The 17,670-nt window shown below is 34.2% G+C and overlaps 1 protein-coding gene across 1 annotated transcript in view; it reads right to left on the reverse strand.

Annotated features, from left to right (window-relative positions):
* LOC131030457 (endonuclease 2) overlaps positions 1–17,435 on the reverse strand; it is a 140,765-nt gene extending 123,330 nt beyond the window's left edge. Inside the window, exons 1-3 of the mRNA XM_057961289.2 lie at positions 17,081–17,435; positions 4,495–4,664; positions 2,297–2,301 (exon numbers count right to left, since the gene is read on the reverse strand). Coding sequence (XP_057817272.2) covers positions 2,297–2,301; positions 4,495–4,664; positions 17,081–17,224 — 319 coding nt within the window. The 5' untranslated portion in view covers positions 17,225–17,435. The remainder of the gene's footprint in view (positions 1–2,296; positions 2,302–4,494; positions 4,665–17,080) is intronic.
* Between the last annotated feature and the right edge of the window lie 235 nt (positions 17,436–17,670).

Consider the following 17,670-nt stretch of genomic DNA (forward strand, 5'->3'; position numbering starts at 1 on the left):
TCTAAGCCACTTCTCTGTTCTTCGAATGACCAAGATTGTCCTGGTTTGAATCCGTTCCTCCTCATCTTTTTTCTAGTCAATCTCTGGTATTACTCCTGGCTGCCTATCAATGACAAATTGGGGGTCAAGCAAATCATTTTCATCATCCACAATATTTGCAGTGTTTATCTTCAGACCATAATCCTTAATTTGTTGCATTGTGAGTCTCGAGTGAGCTCTTTTTCGGACTTCATACTCATCCACACAATCCACCCAAAATTTTTCTAGATTAGGTACATGTCGAAAATTCTCCCTGAATATAAAGTGTGTCATTGCAAATCCTTTAGTATCAAATTCAGTGCGGGGAAAATACAACTGATATTCAAACCTTTTAAACTCTAACTCCAAATTCAAAGCATCTGAGACACTGTTACAAATGTAATGTGTCAGTTCAATGGGAAAGGAAACCCCTATTTGGTGTTCTTCCCCATATTTCTTATCTATATGAGCGAGTTGCCTGCAAACTTCAATTAACACTTGCCTGTCAAAGACATATCTTGGCAATTTGTAGGGTTCTCCTTTAAAACCCCCAACCCTCAAATAAGTGAACCTGGAGAACTGAATATAAAAGCTACCATATATATTTATAAACTACATAGCTTCCTCAGTTAATCTCTTATGAATATCTCCTTTCAACTCAAATACCAACCTGCCAAGGAAAATATTATGAACCTTGTAATAATTGTCAGTGACTCTGTGTTGCTGCAAATGCGGGTGATATTCATATATTCTCATATCATTCTACCAAGTTTCATGATACAGACCTACCCATTGACGGGTGCAGGCTAAACAGTATATAAGGTAAGAAGACATATAGAATATTTTGTTCCCAAAACAACTTAAACCCTCATGCATTCTTTTTGCAATTAACTCTGCCCAATCTATGTATCTCCTTTCGCCAAAGATGACCTAAATAAAGAAATACATCCAATCTTCCCAGTAAAAGGCTATTTGATTTCCCCGCATTCTATGTAATAAAATGACTATGTCCCTTACTTCTTGAATCAGATGCTCTCGGATTAATGGGCTTGGCAATCTTGAACCCCCTTTTTGAAATTTCAGTAACCAATTTCTCGCAATGACACTCCTATAACATGACTTCTTCTCAGAGAAAAGTCCTTGCGAATTGCATACCGTCCAGTCCTCATATTGCTCCTTCTCTGATATTTTCATTATGACAGAAACAACCTCCCAACTAATTGCAAGCAAAACTTTGTCGTCTATGTTTCTTATACACCTCTCTATAGGATCATATCTGCTCATACATTCCAAAACTAGTTCTGGGCATGCCACAGCTGGAGGAAATGTTGCAGCTTCTACCAACCCACTATCTGAAATTTTCTGCATCAAAGGGGAACTAGCAGAATTTTGCACTCTTTCATGAAATTCCTCTAAGTCTACTAACGACAGAAAACTATCTCCTATGTCAAGCAGGGAACTAACTAACCAAGACTTCTGGTCTATTTGAGGTATTTTGGGTCTCATTTTTGCTTTACAGTAAGAAAATACACAGCACGAAGAATTGACTGAACCAACGGAAGTATCAAATAACACTTTCAATTTATGAAAACCAACGAGAAAAGAGGAAGAACTTGCGCTCACCTTTCATGCAGAACTGACTATTCACAGAGTCGAGAACAAGAAATGTCACCCACGCTAATCTTCTACTTACCAAATTGGGCAAATAATGAAGGCAAGTAACTTATTTTAAATAAAACAGATCTTAGGGACTGGCCTAAAATATCGGTCGCATGATTTGTCATGATTTGAAAACTGCACACTTATCCGTGCCAAATCGTGTCGAAAAGATAATTTTCTGATAGTTTATTAATAACAAGTCTTTTCTCCTCCATATCCTTTACTTGAAATGATTGCTTGGAATGATTATTCCCAAGTACGGATTTTCATCACAATTCATTTTCTCGAGGTTCTCTTGTAAATCAAGAATATTCCCTATATGCCGACACTTGTTCACTTTATCTCCAAAGTCATCAATCCTCGAACTTTGAACCTTGAACCTTGAACCCTTCCAAAAAGAAGTTCAAAGGTTCAAGTTCAAAATAACATTAGTGAAAAACACACGAACATGCCTAAGCTTACTCACTATAAAACATGACTTACACAAGACTTGCTTTAACATGTTGAACCTTGAACCTTGAACCACTCTAAAGGTTCACGGTTCAAGTTCAATGAACTATGACCACCAAGACCTTTTCACGCCTTACTTAAAACAAAGCCGTTATACTACATACTGCACTTGAACTTGAACCTTGAACTCTAAAACGGTTCAAGCGAGAGGTTCAGTACAAGAAAAATTGCAAAGGGGGAAAAATTTAAAGAACGCGAAATAGACATAATGCAAGTGCGGACAAACATTGGCTCTGACTGGGGACTGGGACTGAGAAGGACCAAGATATGAACTCAGAATCTTTGGTTTTGCAAACAAACTTACATAAAGAAAGGACCAAAGCACCACAAAACAAAAGCAACAACTAACTACCTATTAAACAAGGTGCAACTCTTTTGTGAGTTCCTCCCCATCACTTTGTGGGTCAGATCTACCAGATGAAGTGACGCTCCTGCTGGAACAAGATATACGAGATTGATATCTTTTAAATGGATGGGATGTGGAAGGAGGGATAAGTGGTGGTGAGGGTGGAGATAGCCTGCTGAAAAAGCAAGTAGGACAAATTCGATAGGATTCTTTTCTTTCTTGGGCAGAAAAACTTCTTCGGGATTATCATATCAATCTTTTTTATAGTTGTTTCTATTTAAGGGAGAGGAGAGGCCAATTTTCAAACAGAAAAATAAAGCAGAGATGGCGTCAAAGGTATGTTTTGGGGCAACATGTGTTTGTCTGGTAGAGGAAGTGGATGAAAAAGTCCAGAGGCTTTTCGTGCTGGAAGAGGAGTACTTGCTACCAGCAGTGAAGAATGTTATCGAGGAGGAATTTCTGGCCAAAGGTCATAGACACAATGGGGAGATTTTGGAGAGATTCTACAAGATGGTTTTGGAGGTGACGGGCCGGAGCGACAAAGCTGCAAGGGTGAAGAACAAGCTCGCCAAGGAACACTTCAAAGCGGCATTAGACACGACTCTGTGTTCTGTAACTCCCAATCCGATAGAAGGTTTAGTGGCAGGTATTTTGGATGCGAAGGCTGTGCGTGAGGGGAAGAAGATGGCAGAAGCCCTGGGGATTTTTAGGGAAGGAATTCTAGACTTTCAGAAGGCACCCTTTGCAAATTTTCTGAGTATCAACGGAGACCTCTTGTCAGATGAAAAGGTGGCAAGGGCTAATATGCTGAGCGAGGGGCTCATAGAAACCCTTTGTTGGATGTATTAGAATGGTAGTTGATGCTCTGTGATATATTGTTCTCATTGCCTTTTCTATGATGTACCTTTTTTCTATTGATCAATGAAAGGGACTACCCTCATAATGGTCGATGCTTACCTAAACCAAAAAAAGATTCTAGTAATTATGGCAAATCATGAAATTAAAAAAACCTCAAAAATATAATGCCCTCAATATAGATGTCGAGAATTTTTTTTTTATATTACACTAAGAGAAACATAAAATGGTAAAATATAGGTTTAAGATTTTTTATACCAATTCAAAAATTAATACATCAAATTTTGAATAATAATTACCTAAAAATGTTTATAGTCTAGACATTAAAGTTGATGATCTAATTTCAAGAAAAGATAGAAAGATTTCATTATGGTGAAAGTTATGTGACATGTAAAATGTCACTCAGTTAAAAAAAAGAAATATTAATATTGATATTTTTTAATTTAAATTCCAAATTAAATTTACATAGAAAATATTATAAGAATTATTGACTATTTTTTTTTATGGCTCAATTGACAAAAAATTAAAACTAATAAAAATGTTGATTTTAGTGATCAACTAATATTGAAAAGTGAGACACATTATTACGATGATAGCATATATATAAAATTTAAAGCTATTAAAATAAACAAATAAATTAAAATAAACAATCTAATATTTCTTTGATTGTCTTTATCTTTAACATTTTATTAATGAAATTGTAAATCTTTAATATTTTCACATATTAGATATGTTCTAGTCTTCTATTTCATTCCAATTACACACGTTATATTATGAGATATATTTTGACATGTATCTTACGTTCTTAAGGAATCTTTTGAAAGATCCATCTAACAATTACATTTGAGTTTGTTTTAATTTTTAAAATCATGACTATTATTTTTATATTATATGTAAGATGTTCAACATTATCATACATCACAAATCAAAATTTGCTAATTTAATTCAAGAATAAAAAATAATTATGTTATAAATAAAGCTTAATACACAAAACTCTAGTTTACACATTTGTAATTGTCACTCTAAAAGCTAATCCAAGATTAATTATTAATATTGAAAAATAAATAGTTAGCTTGAAAAAAAATATAAATAATTGATATACTTGCTAGTCATAGCCACAGTTGTTATCAGGTGTATCAATGAAGTGTAATGGTTCAGACCAATGGTATCTAAATCGCATGTTATCCGCCCATGAGCAAAGAGAAGCAATATCATTTTGTGCATAATCTGGAATTAATTCATTCACTACTTGCACGGTGTCTTTACTAAAAAATGACTGCAAAACAATAAAATCATATGCAAACCATTAAATACTAATTATTACAAATCCAATCATCACATAAATAAAATGATAGAAACTTCAATATTGATAGAAAATAAAGAATGATATTCGTTGTAAATAGGTTTGGGATGTTATATCAATGTTGTAGAGAAATGATATAATCAAGATCATGCTTTTAATATTCAATATTTATACATTTGATCATATAACATATCTCATGAGATTTGAGTACAAGTTTCCATTCTGAAAGCCTCAATGATTTATTTAGTGATGTCTTCATGTTTGGTTATTCATTTCCTAATTTAATATTATTATTCTAAAATAATAATTTTTTTTTTTTTTTTTTTTTTGGAATGAATATTGAGGTAGAGTTTTTTTTTTGTCAAATCTTGATATATTCTAACTTGGTCATACTCAAGACTAAAGGCTTGCAGTTATACTTCATTTTAGATCATGAATTTTAATTATTCATAAGTTTGAGCTTGTCATTAATTGAGTTTAAGTTTGGGTATTAGGTGAAAATTTATGCATACCTAAAGTATAAACAATATAAGAACATGTATATACATTCAATATAAAAGATATGAATTAAGTTTAATAAAGTTTTTATATGATAGTAATAAATTTTTTGGTATATGAATCTATATATTCACAAGTAAGAGAAATAAGATTTTCAAATGGTTTATCTCACCCTTTCCACAAAAGACCCCAATGAGGTCAATAATATAGATATGCCTAAAATTTGGTGTTGAGGTAAGAGAATATGGGTCTAGATGCATCAGAGCTTTGTCTAGAACATTATTAATAATGATATGCCTAGTCTAGGTCCCTCCCAAACAATGTTGAAGAGTCTAGTAGCAACTATGACATCTTGTAAACAAGTTCAATAAAAAAATATATGCATTATGAAAGGGAAATATGTGGTAGGAACTAAGAAAAAATAAAAGGCTCTGCTAATTTTGGATCAAGTGATAGATGACAAGAATGTAGCAAGGAAGAAGAGCTTAGTTTTGGATTATCCCATGTAATAGAATCAAACCTTCATATTCTTAGAAGAGCCTCTAGTTCTCTCTTTGGGGAAAGAGGTGTTATATGAGGAAGACAAGTTCTCCAAGTGAGGTCTTATTTGTAAGTTTAGTAACCTATGACTTAATTTAGCCAACCTTCATGCTTGGATCTCTAGCTCATGGAGTGAAATCCAAAAAAAAAAAAGGAAATCTATCCCCACACTCAAGGATTTTTTTGTACTTTTGGATTCATTGATGATAGATCTTTCATTTTGTTAGTGCAAAGCTATATTTACATAGTGTCATAAGTTTTTTGTTATCAAGAGGAATAGGTAGGTTATCCCAGAGACCCAAAGCTTAGCTCTTTAATAGGGAAAACCCCTTATAACCTCTCAAGACTACAGACTTTGCCTGATTGGGCCTACAACCAGGTAAAACCAGATAGAGTGAATCTATCTTAAGACATACATGGGAAAAATCCAAAGCCCTTACTCAACTATGCCAACTATTTGAGTGAAGGGGCGAACCCCTACACATTGTCATTAGTTAATTAGGGATTCATATAAGGATATCCTTCCTAGTAGCCAATGAATATCCTTACATGAAAAGTTGCAGGATTAAACACCCCTAACAAGAGGTGCTTGATCAAGTACAAAATTGATAAGGGAAAAAACATTTTACTACAAAAAGGAAAAGATGCAATGACTTGTTTGTTTATAGGATTAGAGCTTTGTGCAAACTTGGTATTCTCTAGTCTCCACTTTTTGTCAGTGTTTAGAAATAAATCAAGACCAAATTTGATAAGTATATGAGGTTTCAATCATAAAATCTAAGTCATTGTTTTTTCTCATTGTTTATGGTCTAATTGGATGCTCTCTAAAAAAAATCTTATGGGAGGAACTCTATATTATTTCTCATTGCTTCATGAATCCAAATACATTATAGGGTGAGATTTCAATGCCTATATGAATCTTTTGGACAAAAAGGATGGAATCAATAGGGTCACTAAATCTGAAGAATATTTCCAAGAGTTTGTAAATATCTCTAGTCTATTCAACATTTCCTCCAAAAATAACCTTACTTGGAATAAAAGGGCATTAGTATTCAACTATATTGCTAAAAAAACTAAAGAAATTCCTTTGCAATCACTCCTATATTAATTTGGATATTCTATTGGGTTTCTCTATTGTGCCAAGCTCTAGTTCTAATAATTTCCATATTCTCCCTACTATTTCTAAAGATTGCCAACCTTTGAGATGCCCTCTTTTAGATTGAAAACATGTGATTTAATATAAGGACTTCATTAGAGTCGTAGAATCATGGATAAATGGTGGAAATAACCTTTGAATCTTCAATCTTTTAAGATGGTTCTTACAAAAAGATTAGCTTCATTAAAGTCAAACTAGAAAATGAAATAGATAAACCTTTGGCAATATCTTTGTTGAAAAAGAGGCGGTGAGGTAGAACTAACTATAATATTTTTGGAGCTACCCAAATGCTAAAGAAGCACCTACAACAAAACAACCTTTCACACAAGAGAGAGGTAATGTAAATGCTAAGAAGCAATAAAATGATTAGACGCATGCAAAACGGTAAAATACATTATTCATGTAAAATGAGAGAACCCTTGTATATATATAGACAACGATGAAACCGTAAGATAATCTAAGATCATTACAAGTGTTTAATCCTATGACATGAGATGCATAGAGTAAATGACCTAAACAAGCTTAAGTAAAAAAGTTTTAATAAGAGGGAAATTGGTTTGGTGAAATAACTTGTTCATACCAAAAACCATGCTAAACTGTGACTTAGGGAGTATGATAAAACATGCAAAGATGCAAGGATGGGTCTTGACTATATGGGATTGTTGGGTACACATATAAAAATAAATCTCGCATTAATAGAGTAAAGGAGAAAAAATGTAGGAGAAAACCCCTCTCCAAAAGAGAGAAAAGAAGGAAGGAGATCTCAATACAACCCTCCCAAGGGCTAGTTCTTTCATCAATGGACAATTAATATTCTCCCCATAGGAGAGAATAAAAGATACCACATAGCCCCCCAGACCATAATGCATAATCTAAATTGTTGTGGTTTTGGATGCTCAACAAAGGATGATGATGAAAATCCAAGAATATCAAACAATATTCCTCCACTTGGAAAGAAACATAACCAAGTATAGATGCAAGATGTCTTCTCAGGAAGCAAGAAATATCATGATATATGATGAGTTTCTAAACTCTAGACAAATATTGAAATGTTGGTATGAAAGGATGCCACAATCATATTAAACTTACAAGTCCAATCAATGAAGAAGGTGATAAGCTAGGACCATATGGAGATGAATGAAGAACACAACCCAAAGATGAAGATGGTGTGACAACAACTATGATGGGGTTGTCATCAAGGAGGAGATGGACGTCCTCAACTATGTCCTCCAAGATTGAAAGATGGAACTCATGAAATAAACTCGCAATATATATAAAGTATTCAAATACTAATGTACCAAAACTAGAAGATTATGATGTACTTGTTACAATGAATCACATGAAGAAACATGTAATGAAGAAATAATGGACCGTCTCTATGCGAGGAGAAAGAACACCAAGGGAAACGTCAATTTTATCACAACTATCAAGACTTGTCAAATAATCAAGTTGTTGTTTTATATTATTACCATATGGTAGGTTATCATAATCATCAAGTGGAACAAGAATATTGATAAAAGGACCTATAGGGAATAGATAGCATATGGTTCTTTGTAGATCTCCAAAAATCTATTACAACCAATTATATCATATGATCATTATTGATATCAATCTTCGAGATAATATCTAAGATCTCCCAAAAAGCATCACAACCAATTGTAGGACATGATCATTCTTGGTATGCCATGCTTGCTTTTGGTTATGTGTAGATCTAGTTTAGGGACAAGTGCATAGGGATGCGGTAAGAGATGAAGCCACATGAGAATTTTTAGGATTTCACGTTGCATTTAGCTTATAGTTCCATTTCTTTAAGGTGATTACAAAAGGATGAATTGAAAATCCCAAGATTTTACAATGATGGATTCCTCATTTGCCAATTAGAGAGATCAAAACATGTGAAATTGGAACCTCCACAACATAAAAAAATGGTCCTATATTTTGTAAATATCTGAAGTATAAGTTAAAATAGAAAAAACTAAATTCAAACTAAATTAATGAGTACCTAGAGTAAATTTAGGGAAAAATAGATAGACAGTTGTAAAGTATGTGAAACTAGATTTTTTATAACTATTTGTTTACAAACTCCAATATTGTGTGCCCAAGTTATTCTCTACTGAAAAAATGCCCCCTTTATGCTTTAAAACATGTAAGAACAACTATTATTTAGTTGGAGTTGTAGTGGAGTCATCAATCTAAGAAAAGCTATTATGGTTGGAATGAGTAGCACCATTGGCACAACATCTTGAGACACAATGGACTAGTAGAAGGGTGGAAATTAGGTGAGAGAAGGAATTGAGGTAGAGCTACGGATGAGGTGGTATTTCTCACCACTTCAATGGCATGTCGAGTACAAGGTTTAAGCAAAAAATATTTTTAGTTTAGTCGAGGGATGCATCTCCGACCCCCTAGGACACATCTCTAATACCAAAGACCTTGATTGAGATGTATTTGGTCACAAGAAACTTTCAGCTACTGTCTCACGAAGACTCCTTCCATCTCCCATGCAAAAGGCATCATCTCCCACACAAATAAAATAAAAAAACCTATAACTTAAAAGTTAAACATGTTGAGAAGCTGAAAAATAAACTTGAAAACTACTCATATTTTATATATTCTTGTTATTGTTCTTGTATTCCTTTAAGTTTATGTAGACTTTGTGGTAATGGGGATGAATTCTACTAGATCCTTGAGAGTCAGAAATTTCTCTAGTTATAATACATTTTATTTCTTCATTCTTGTGAGTATGTCTATATTCATACTCTCATATATATAATCATACAAAATAGTAAAAGGATTTGTATTGTTGAAAGATTTAACTTGTTGGTTTGGACCATTGGCTTCAATTTTTTAATACACTTTATCGAATTTGATTGATTCCTATGAAGATTCTTTTCTTTTGATGGATGTTTTGGTTCTAGATGAACTCTTTGCTCCTTTTATCCTATAGATCTAGATTGTTGTTGGGTGTTTGATATATCCTTTTTCTCCCAAATGTTTTCCATTGCCTATTTAGTATTTGGGCATATACCCTTGCCAAAGGATTTACAGTGTTGAAATTTCAATTTCATGATATTTTCTATTTATTATTAAAATATATTAAAAAAATGGTGTCTCCAAGTACCCATGTCTCCTATTTTAAAAAATGGATGTACTGGCACTAGTACTAGTACTAATCTCTTGGCAACCTTGAATATTTTTAATAAACAAAACTAAGACATTCATACAATATGGTACAAGGATGATGCAAGTCTAGAGTGGCATGAAGATCCCTTTAAGATGTTGATGGTATAGAAACAATACAAATTGTATGGATTAGTATAGTCAAATAGATTTTTGCACTTGAATTTTGTATCAAACCCCAAAAATGGCCAAAAAATTTCCATTATCAAACTCTATCAAGTTTCATAACAGTTTATTGGTTTTTGTGCCTTTTAGACTCAATGGTGAAGTCCATTTTGCATTACAATGCATCATATGAAAATTCTTAGTGAAAACTGTCCAAAAAGAGGGAAATGAGTTAAGCTTTGATACCATGTAAGCATTATGAATTTACCTACAAGAGCCAAGAAATACCTACAACCAATATCACCTTCCACACACAAAGAAGCCATGGAAATGCTACGACTCCATATAATTGATTAGATGCATACAAAATGGTATAGTACACTATTGTATACAAATGAGAGACCCTTCATATATATAGACAAGATTGAAATTCTCATACAGACTAAGATCCTAACAAGTGTCTTAGTCATATGACTTGAGACACAAAAAGTAAATGGCCTAAGTAATTGTAAGTACATGAAAGTTTGAATAGTACCCAAAAAGAAACCATTTAGATAAGATATCTTATTCACATGAACACTAACTACATTGAATGAGAAGATTTTACAAATTTTTCATGAATATGAAAATAATTCAAAATAAATGCCCCTCTTGGCTAGACATGTGGAGATTTTGACCAAAGAGCTATTCCAAAGAACAAAATCTAGAGAAACTTGACTAGAGAAAGGATACAAAAATAGAAAATTCTTCCACAACATGGTACTTAAGGTTAGAGAAATGTTAACAAAATCACTCCCCAAAAAACAAGATGATCTTTTATTAGAGGACCCCAAACAAATCATCATTGAAGTGGTATCTTTTTAAAAAAATGTTCTTAATAATGATAAGAGCTTAGAGCTTTGAAACTAAGACTATTTGTTAGAGTATAATCCATATGTTATCATAGAGAAACAAAATGCAATGCTAACTACTACTTTTTTTAAAGTTGAAATCAAATACTTTACACTTCATTTGTAAAGTATAGATCTATATATATGAAGGGTCTCTCATTTGACACTGAAGGACTCGGAGGGATTCTTTGCCCAGACAAACTTGTCAGCATGGGGGGATAGGGGAATCCTGACCTCCTCAAGAATAGACTGAAGATCCCTCGCCAAATGAACCAAATGAGTGTTATCCCCCAGGCCATCAGCAAGCCTCATCCAGCGGTGAAGGGGGGATATGTAATTCATCACGAGAGGACCAAGCGATTCCTTGAGACTTCCCATGAGGCAGCTGAAGCGAGTAAAGGCCAATAATACAATAATTATTGCAGTTGCATCTTTTAATCATTAATATGATAGACCCTAGCAAGTACAATAATTATTGCTTTAACCAGAGTTCGAGATTTTTCCAAAATCAAGCTTTTTGCAAGTTGGCGGAGGAGATAAGAGGTGTCCTTTCGCATGCTTATCAGAGTTGGTGGGTACTTGCCTTGGGAAGCACCATAACTGATAATTATTGCCGTTTTTATCACACTTCGTCTAAAATTTTGTTGGCCTTTCTTGCTCTTCACGCTGATTTCTCTCTGCAAGTCCATATTCAGTTCGACACTGCTTACCAACATCACTCTGGAAGAAACTGATATTGGGGGGGATTTAGTCCCGGTTGAGCCGGACATTATTGATGAGTGCATTCGCAATGACCCTTGTGTGTGGATGTATGTCAAGGAAGGGGCATTGTCCCCTTCATGGAAGCCATGACTGGGTTCGATGAAAGTCTTTCCATGCAGTTTGTGAATAGCTGGAATGATAGGAGAGTCATCATGGGTGATATCTCTTTTGAAATTAATGAGGATGTCATTGCCTAGGCCACGAGTTTGTCTACCAAGGTAAGGAAATGGAAGAAGACTAGCAGGGTCACTGACTAAACCAACATGAACAGATTCTTCAAAAAGGGTGAGGAGCCTGTTAAGATGTGGGGGGGCTTCAACAGAGATTGTCTTCCTTATCCGTGGGACCAGGTGTGTAAAATTGTCATGAAGTATTTTACCCTTGAAGGTAGATATGGGGTTTTCTATTACTACCACTTCCCGTTGCTTAATCATTTCTGTAACCATGATATTATTTCATTTTCCTTCTTTTTACTACATGCTTTGGAGTCTACTGTTAAGGATGTTCGGCAATGTATGAGTCAAGATAGCAATTTCACTATCCTTCTCTAGGGTTTAATGTTTCGTCTTTACAATTTCCATTGAGCCCTCTATCCGCCCAAACCTATCTCTGTCTAGCTTGCCCCCTCTTACCCGGCCCCCTCTGCTGACCCTGTTGGTGCTAAAAAGGGAAATAAGAAGACCTTGAAAAAGCCCAATACCCCATGTCAATCCCTTGGCCACACCCCCCTCATTTCCCCTCCTAAAATTGGGAAAAAAACAAATGTAACCCTTCTGCTGCCAAAGTCGCCTCCAAAAAACCCAGAAGTGATTCCAAGGTCCTTTTAGTTGAGTTTGACATGGAAGATGGTGTGACCCCTCGTAGGTCCAATAGATTCGCTGGTAAACCTCGTATGAAACAACTTGTTGTGAGAAAAAACTATGTCAAAGATGATATGGAAGACTTAGAGAAGGAGGACAATGATAAGGCTGAGGATGGCATGGAGGCCACGCAGGTTTCAGAGTCTTCTAAGCTGGACACCAATGCTCCTGACTCTAGGACCTTGCAGGAAGAAAGTAAGAACACCTCCCCTTTATCTGCTACTTCGACCCTCCCCCCCAATGATAAAGGTAAATAGATTTGTGAGGAGGATGCGAGGAAGTCTGAGGGTGTTCAGACTGCTATTGATGGAGGCGAAAAGGAGGAGGTTGTTCAAAGTGCGGGTTGTAAAGCTATTTTCGAGGATCTGAACAGTGTGAAAAAGAAGCTTGACTCTCTGGATATGCATTTCAACAGAATTGTGAAATTTGCCCTGAAGGTCATGCATTCCTCGGCGACTACTATGTGTCTTTTGCATTAGGACAAAGAGAACCAGGGAGGTGACACCACAAAGGATCTGTTTGAGTTCCTTGTTGATGATTGGACCGGTCTGCTGCTTTTCCAGCACATGGTGGTTGGAAAAAATGAATAATGGGTGTTTTTTTCCATTTTTGTTTAAGGTTTCGATGCTGGATCTGCTGGATCCTGGTTATGTTTAATTTCATCATCAGCCCTGTGTGGCTTGTTAAGAATCTTTTTTTTTCCAGATACTGTAGTATGAACAATATGCTTACTACTAGGGTCAGTTGGTTTAATGTTAGTTTCTTTGTGGATATCTGCTTTTTTAGACGTTATATGGACAAGATTGCCTTCAATCTTGTGATCTTCTATAGTAGTAGGAGGATTATGTTTTTGATAGTTAAGATAGGGATTGGCTGAGGCTCTGCCGTTTGGCTGCTGTGTGTGTGTTGTTAATGCTCTCTGAGACTTGCTGTGTAATCCTAGTCAGCCCCCTAGTTTTGGTTGTTTTATTATCAAAAACAAAGGAATCAAGAAATCATAAAACCTTATTAGAAGATCTCAACAATTTTCACATAGCTATTTTTACGTAACTCTAATCCTAAAAAAACATATCACTTCTTTCTTTGATGACTATTGTATAATTTCTCTCTTGAGTGCTATAGTGCATAAAATCATCAATATTTAATGATTCCCAATACATTAAAATTAATTTTTCTTGAGATTATTTTAGAACAACATGATAGGTTTGTCCCCAACAGGATGATTTTTCATGCCATCATCATATGATAGAGATTCAATCCGTAGGGATACTCTTGATTCCTTATTGATTCCCTTTGTTAGAGAATTAACACAATGGAGCTTGAATTTTTTTTGAACAAAGTGGAGGCAGCCATTTAAAAAGTCATGCTAAGCAGACTTACATCTTCCAATACGAACCAAAAAATTTCTTTCTCCTCACAGTACAGCAAGATACTTCAGAGATGGAATGTTCTAATTCCCCCTCTTCGAGGGAGTGGAAGAGCTAAAACTTCTCAAATGAGGAGAATAGGAGAACAAGTCAGCATTTATGCGGTACTTGTGATCTGTAGTCTCCTTGTTCAAGGAGGTCACAAATACTCCATGAATTCTGGACATTGCTGCAGTGTTCATCAAACTTATGGTGGATGCAGGATAAGACAGAGAAACAGCGCAGGTTAACTGGGTTCCTTTTCAAAAGAATCTATTTAGGAGTTCTGAACGATGTATTGGATGCTCCAGTACCAGGTGTGGGACTCTTACAACAATTTGATCCTCTTCAAATTGGCGAGGAAGTGATTACAGGTCCATGGATACCTTTCTTGCAGGTTTGCAATGGAAACAAGGAGCAACAATGTAGAGGGAAAGCAGCACATGCCAGAGTTTTTTCTGAAGGGATTGCAGAAATTGGAGCACCCAAAGTTAAAAATTGGAGATTCATCATTTAAAATTACTTCACAGAATAGAATACAAGGGTGGGTCAGTAGGAAATTCGAACCACCTATTTTGCTAGCTGTAGGAAGGATGGGATAACAGTTTTTGGTGCAATTCTATTGGTACTCATAGTTCAAGATTATTCGGTTATTTGTGCACAAGTATTGGATCAGGAGCACAAATTTTGTGGTGAACAAAGTAAATGGTTAACGGAGAATATGCATGAAACCTCACCTCGAAATGACCACTTTTTGACCCTTGCATGCATAACGAATCCTCCAGCGTTCCTTTTAACTACCCATAAGCCGAAACCAAGGTGACCAAGAGACAAGTGACTTTGAGACTTTGAGACTGTCTTTAGAAACCATTCACTTCTTGCACACCCAACCTTTTCAAAGAAACAAAAAAAAAAAAACAACTAAAAGTTCATTAATAAATTTTACATGGACCAATAGCTTGGCCCATTTGTGCACCATTATCGGTACCCATAGAGCATTTGTGCATAAGTATTGGCAATTTTAAGTGCATGGTAATTGGGGCATCTTTAAGCAGGTATGAAGAGACAATTTGAATTGTGTACTTTTTGACTCTTGCAGGCATAACAGATCTCACAACGTGCATCATTACTACCCAAAAGCCATAATAATAGCTATAAGTAATTAAGTCTCATGCAAAAGACAATCGATTTTTTTTTTTAATCAAAATGCAAGGTACCGTTTAGAATCTGTGGGTGCACGAAGTTAGTTATAACGACTACTAGTACCCTTCACCTATAAGCTCTTAAGTTGCATATGAAGAAAACGAAACAAAACATCGTCAAAATCTAATATACCATTTAAGAACTTAGGGTGTGTGAAGTTAGTGTAACAACTACTTGTACCCTTCCCCTATGTAACCTCTTTTTTAATATAAATATAATGGGAGACTCTCAAAATTACATCAATAAATAATTAAAATTTAAAATAAAATATTTAAACTATATTAGATTTATTGAAAGTAATGTGAGTCAAATGTCTAACTAATCTATAATTAAAGTTAAAAGGATTACAGTTCAATTGGTTGAACACACTTTGTGACAATGGTGGCATGTGATAAAAATCTATTTGATACATGTGATTGCTTAGTCAAGAACAAATTCTAATTTAGATATATGCTACCTCATATTGTTGTAATCTATTATATAAAAACACAGATATAATTATTTTTATCACAACAAAAAAAAATCTATAAATAAATATCTAAACTATTAATATCAACTATTAAATATTTCTTTTACAATCAAATATAAGTTATATTTAATTTTATTTTTAATAATAATTTAAAAACTATTTTTAAAATAACATTAAAATTTTAATTTATTTTTTTAAAATTATAATAATAAAACATATAAGTTAAAATTAAACCTCATATTCAATTTATTAGGTGAGTTTATTTGTAAAATAAAATATCACGGCCAGTTTACTAGGTGGATTTTGTTTTGTTTTTTAATGGAAAGAAGTCTCAAAGAATAGAATCACTCAATTCAAAGAATTTAAGGTAGTGGTTTTAAGGTGGAATTTGATAAAATAGTTGGAGAAAAATTTATAAGGGTTGGTAAGAGTTAAGCTTCAAATTTTTTAGAAATTTGGTAGTTTCTTAATTTTTCAGTCAAAATTAAAAAGTTTAGTTAAATCTTTTTAAATAATAATTAATAATATATTTTGAAATAGTTTATGTTAAAAGTTATGGATATATGATATAATGAAAAAATATATTTTGTATTTATCTAAGAAACTTGTAAGGGGTCATTTGGCATCTATTTTAGAAATTTTTATTGTGAAGTTGTGGGTCTTATGAAAAATAAATGTTGTTACAAGTTGGAATCTTTATAGAAAAATAAAAACCTCTTTCTTGTTACTACTCCTAGGAGATTGCTTGGTCAAATGGGCATTGAATTAATGCAGGGTGAATTTATCTCATATTTTAGAACAATTAGTTGTGGAGGATAGGAATGTGTAATTCGGTGTTCCTTGTTGGGCCATTGACCATTCTTGCTTTGTAACTCCCTTTTGTGTCTAATAAATTTTTACCCCTTCTAGAAAATAAAATAAAATTGAAACATAAAATTTTAAGCTTACACACCATACAAATCTTGTAAGAAGGTTCAAATTGGTGAAAGCTGTCAAAATATTTCAAGAGATAAAGTTATCCGGAACCAATATTCTTCAGTAATTTGAAGCTCAATCAGACGAGTATTAGTATAAGCTTGTGCTTTCCATATCAGATAACAAAATAACAGATAATATAAAATCCTCTATCAAAACAAAATAAAACAAAAACTATTAGATACATATTTCCCTTTTCTGTTCCATATAATTAAATCCCAAAACTAGTTTTAATTGAAAAGATGGTTTGGAAAAAAAAACAGTCCAAACAAAAACAGATAAAGAAAGCAGAAGTTGAAATTATAGATCTAGATTTCAAAGATTCCATTATGAGCAAAGACTTACTTGGGCAATCTTGCACGCAACATAATGCCCTTCTTTTCCCCCACCCTGCACATGACCAGGAGCTACACCAAACAATATCGTCACACCAGCCAAGAGACAATAGCACGCGCCCATAATCATATGTTCTACTCCAAATCTCTTCATTATCTAATAAATTCTGTTTGCATTCCCTCACAGACAGAAAATGTTCAACAGAAACCAGGCTATACAAGTGTAGAGCGCCACAACAACTACATTAGTTTATAGAAAATGAAAATGCCCAGGATTTGTTGAACGCCGTCTACTGAAAGTGCATTGCAATTATGGCGATGCAGATTCGTCAGAATACTTCTCTCAATGGTGTTGGAATATGCTTGGTATCATTAACTTTTTACTAGCTTAAATAAGCATTCAAATATAAAAGGCAAACTATTTTTTTATTAATAGATAAAATTTGTTGCAAGGTCACGGGTTAGCGACTCACCAACTAAAAGGTTTAAGGGTAAATGATACGGCAACTAAAGCCATCCCCACTATGAAAAATAGGTGGGCCAGGGGAAAAAGTCCTCTATAAGATATTCATCATATCAACATTTTTTTTTCCCCTAAAT

Source organism: Cryptomeria japonica, chromosome 7 (genome assembly GCF_030272615.1).
Source record: "Cryptomeria japonica chromosome 7, Sugi_1.0, whole genome shotgun sequence".
Classification (NCBI taxonomy): Eukaryota; Viridiplantae; Streptophyta; class Pinopsida; order Cupressales; family Cupressaceae; genus Cryptomeria; species Cryptomeria japonica.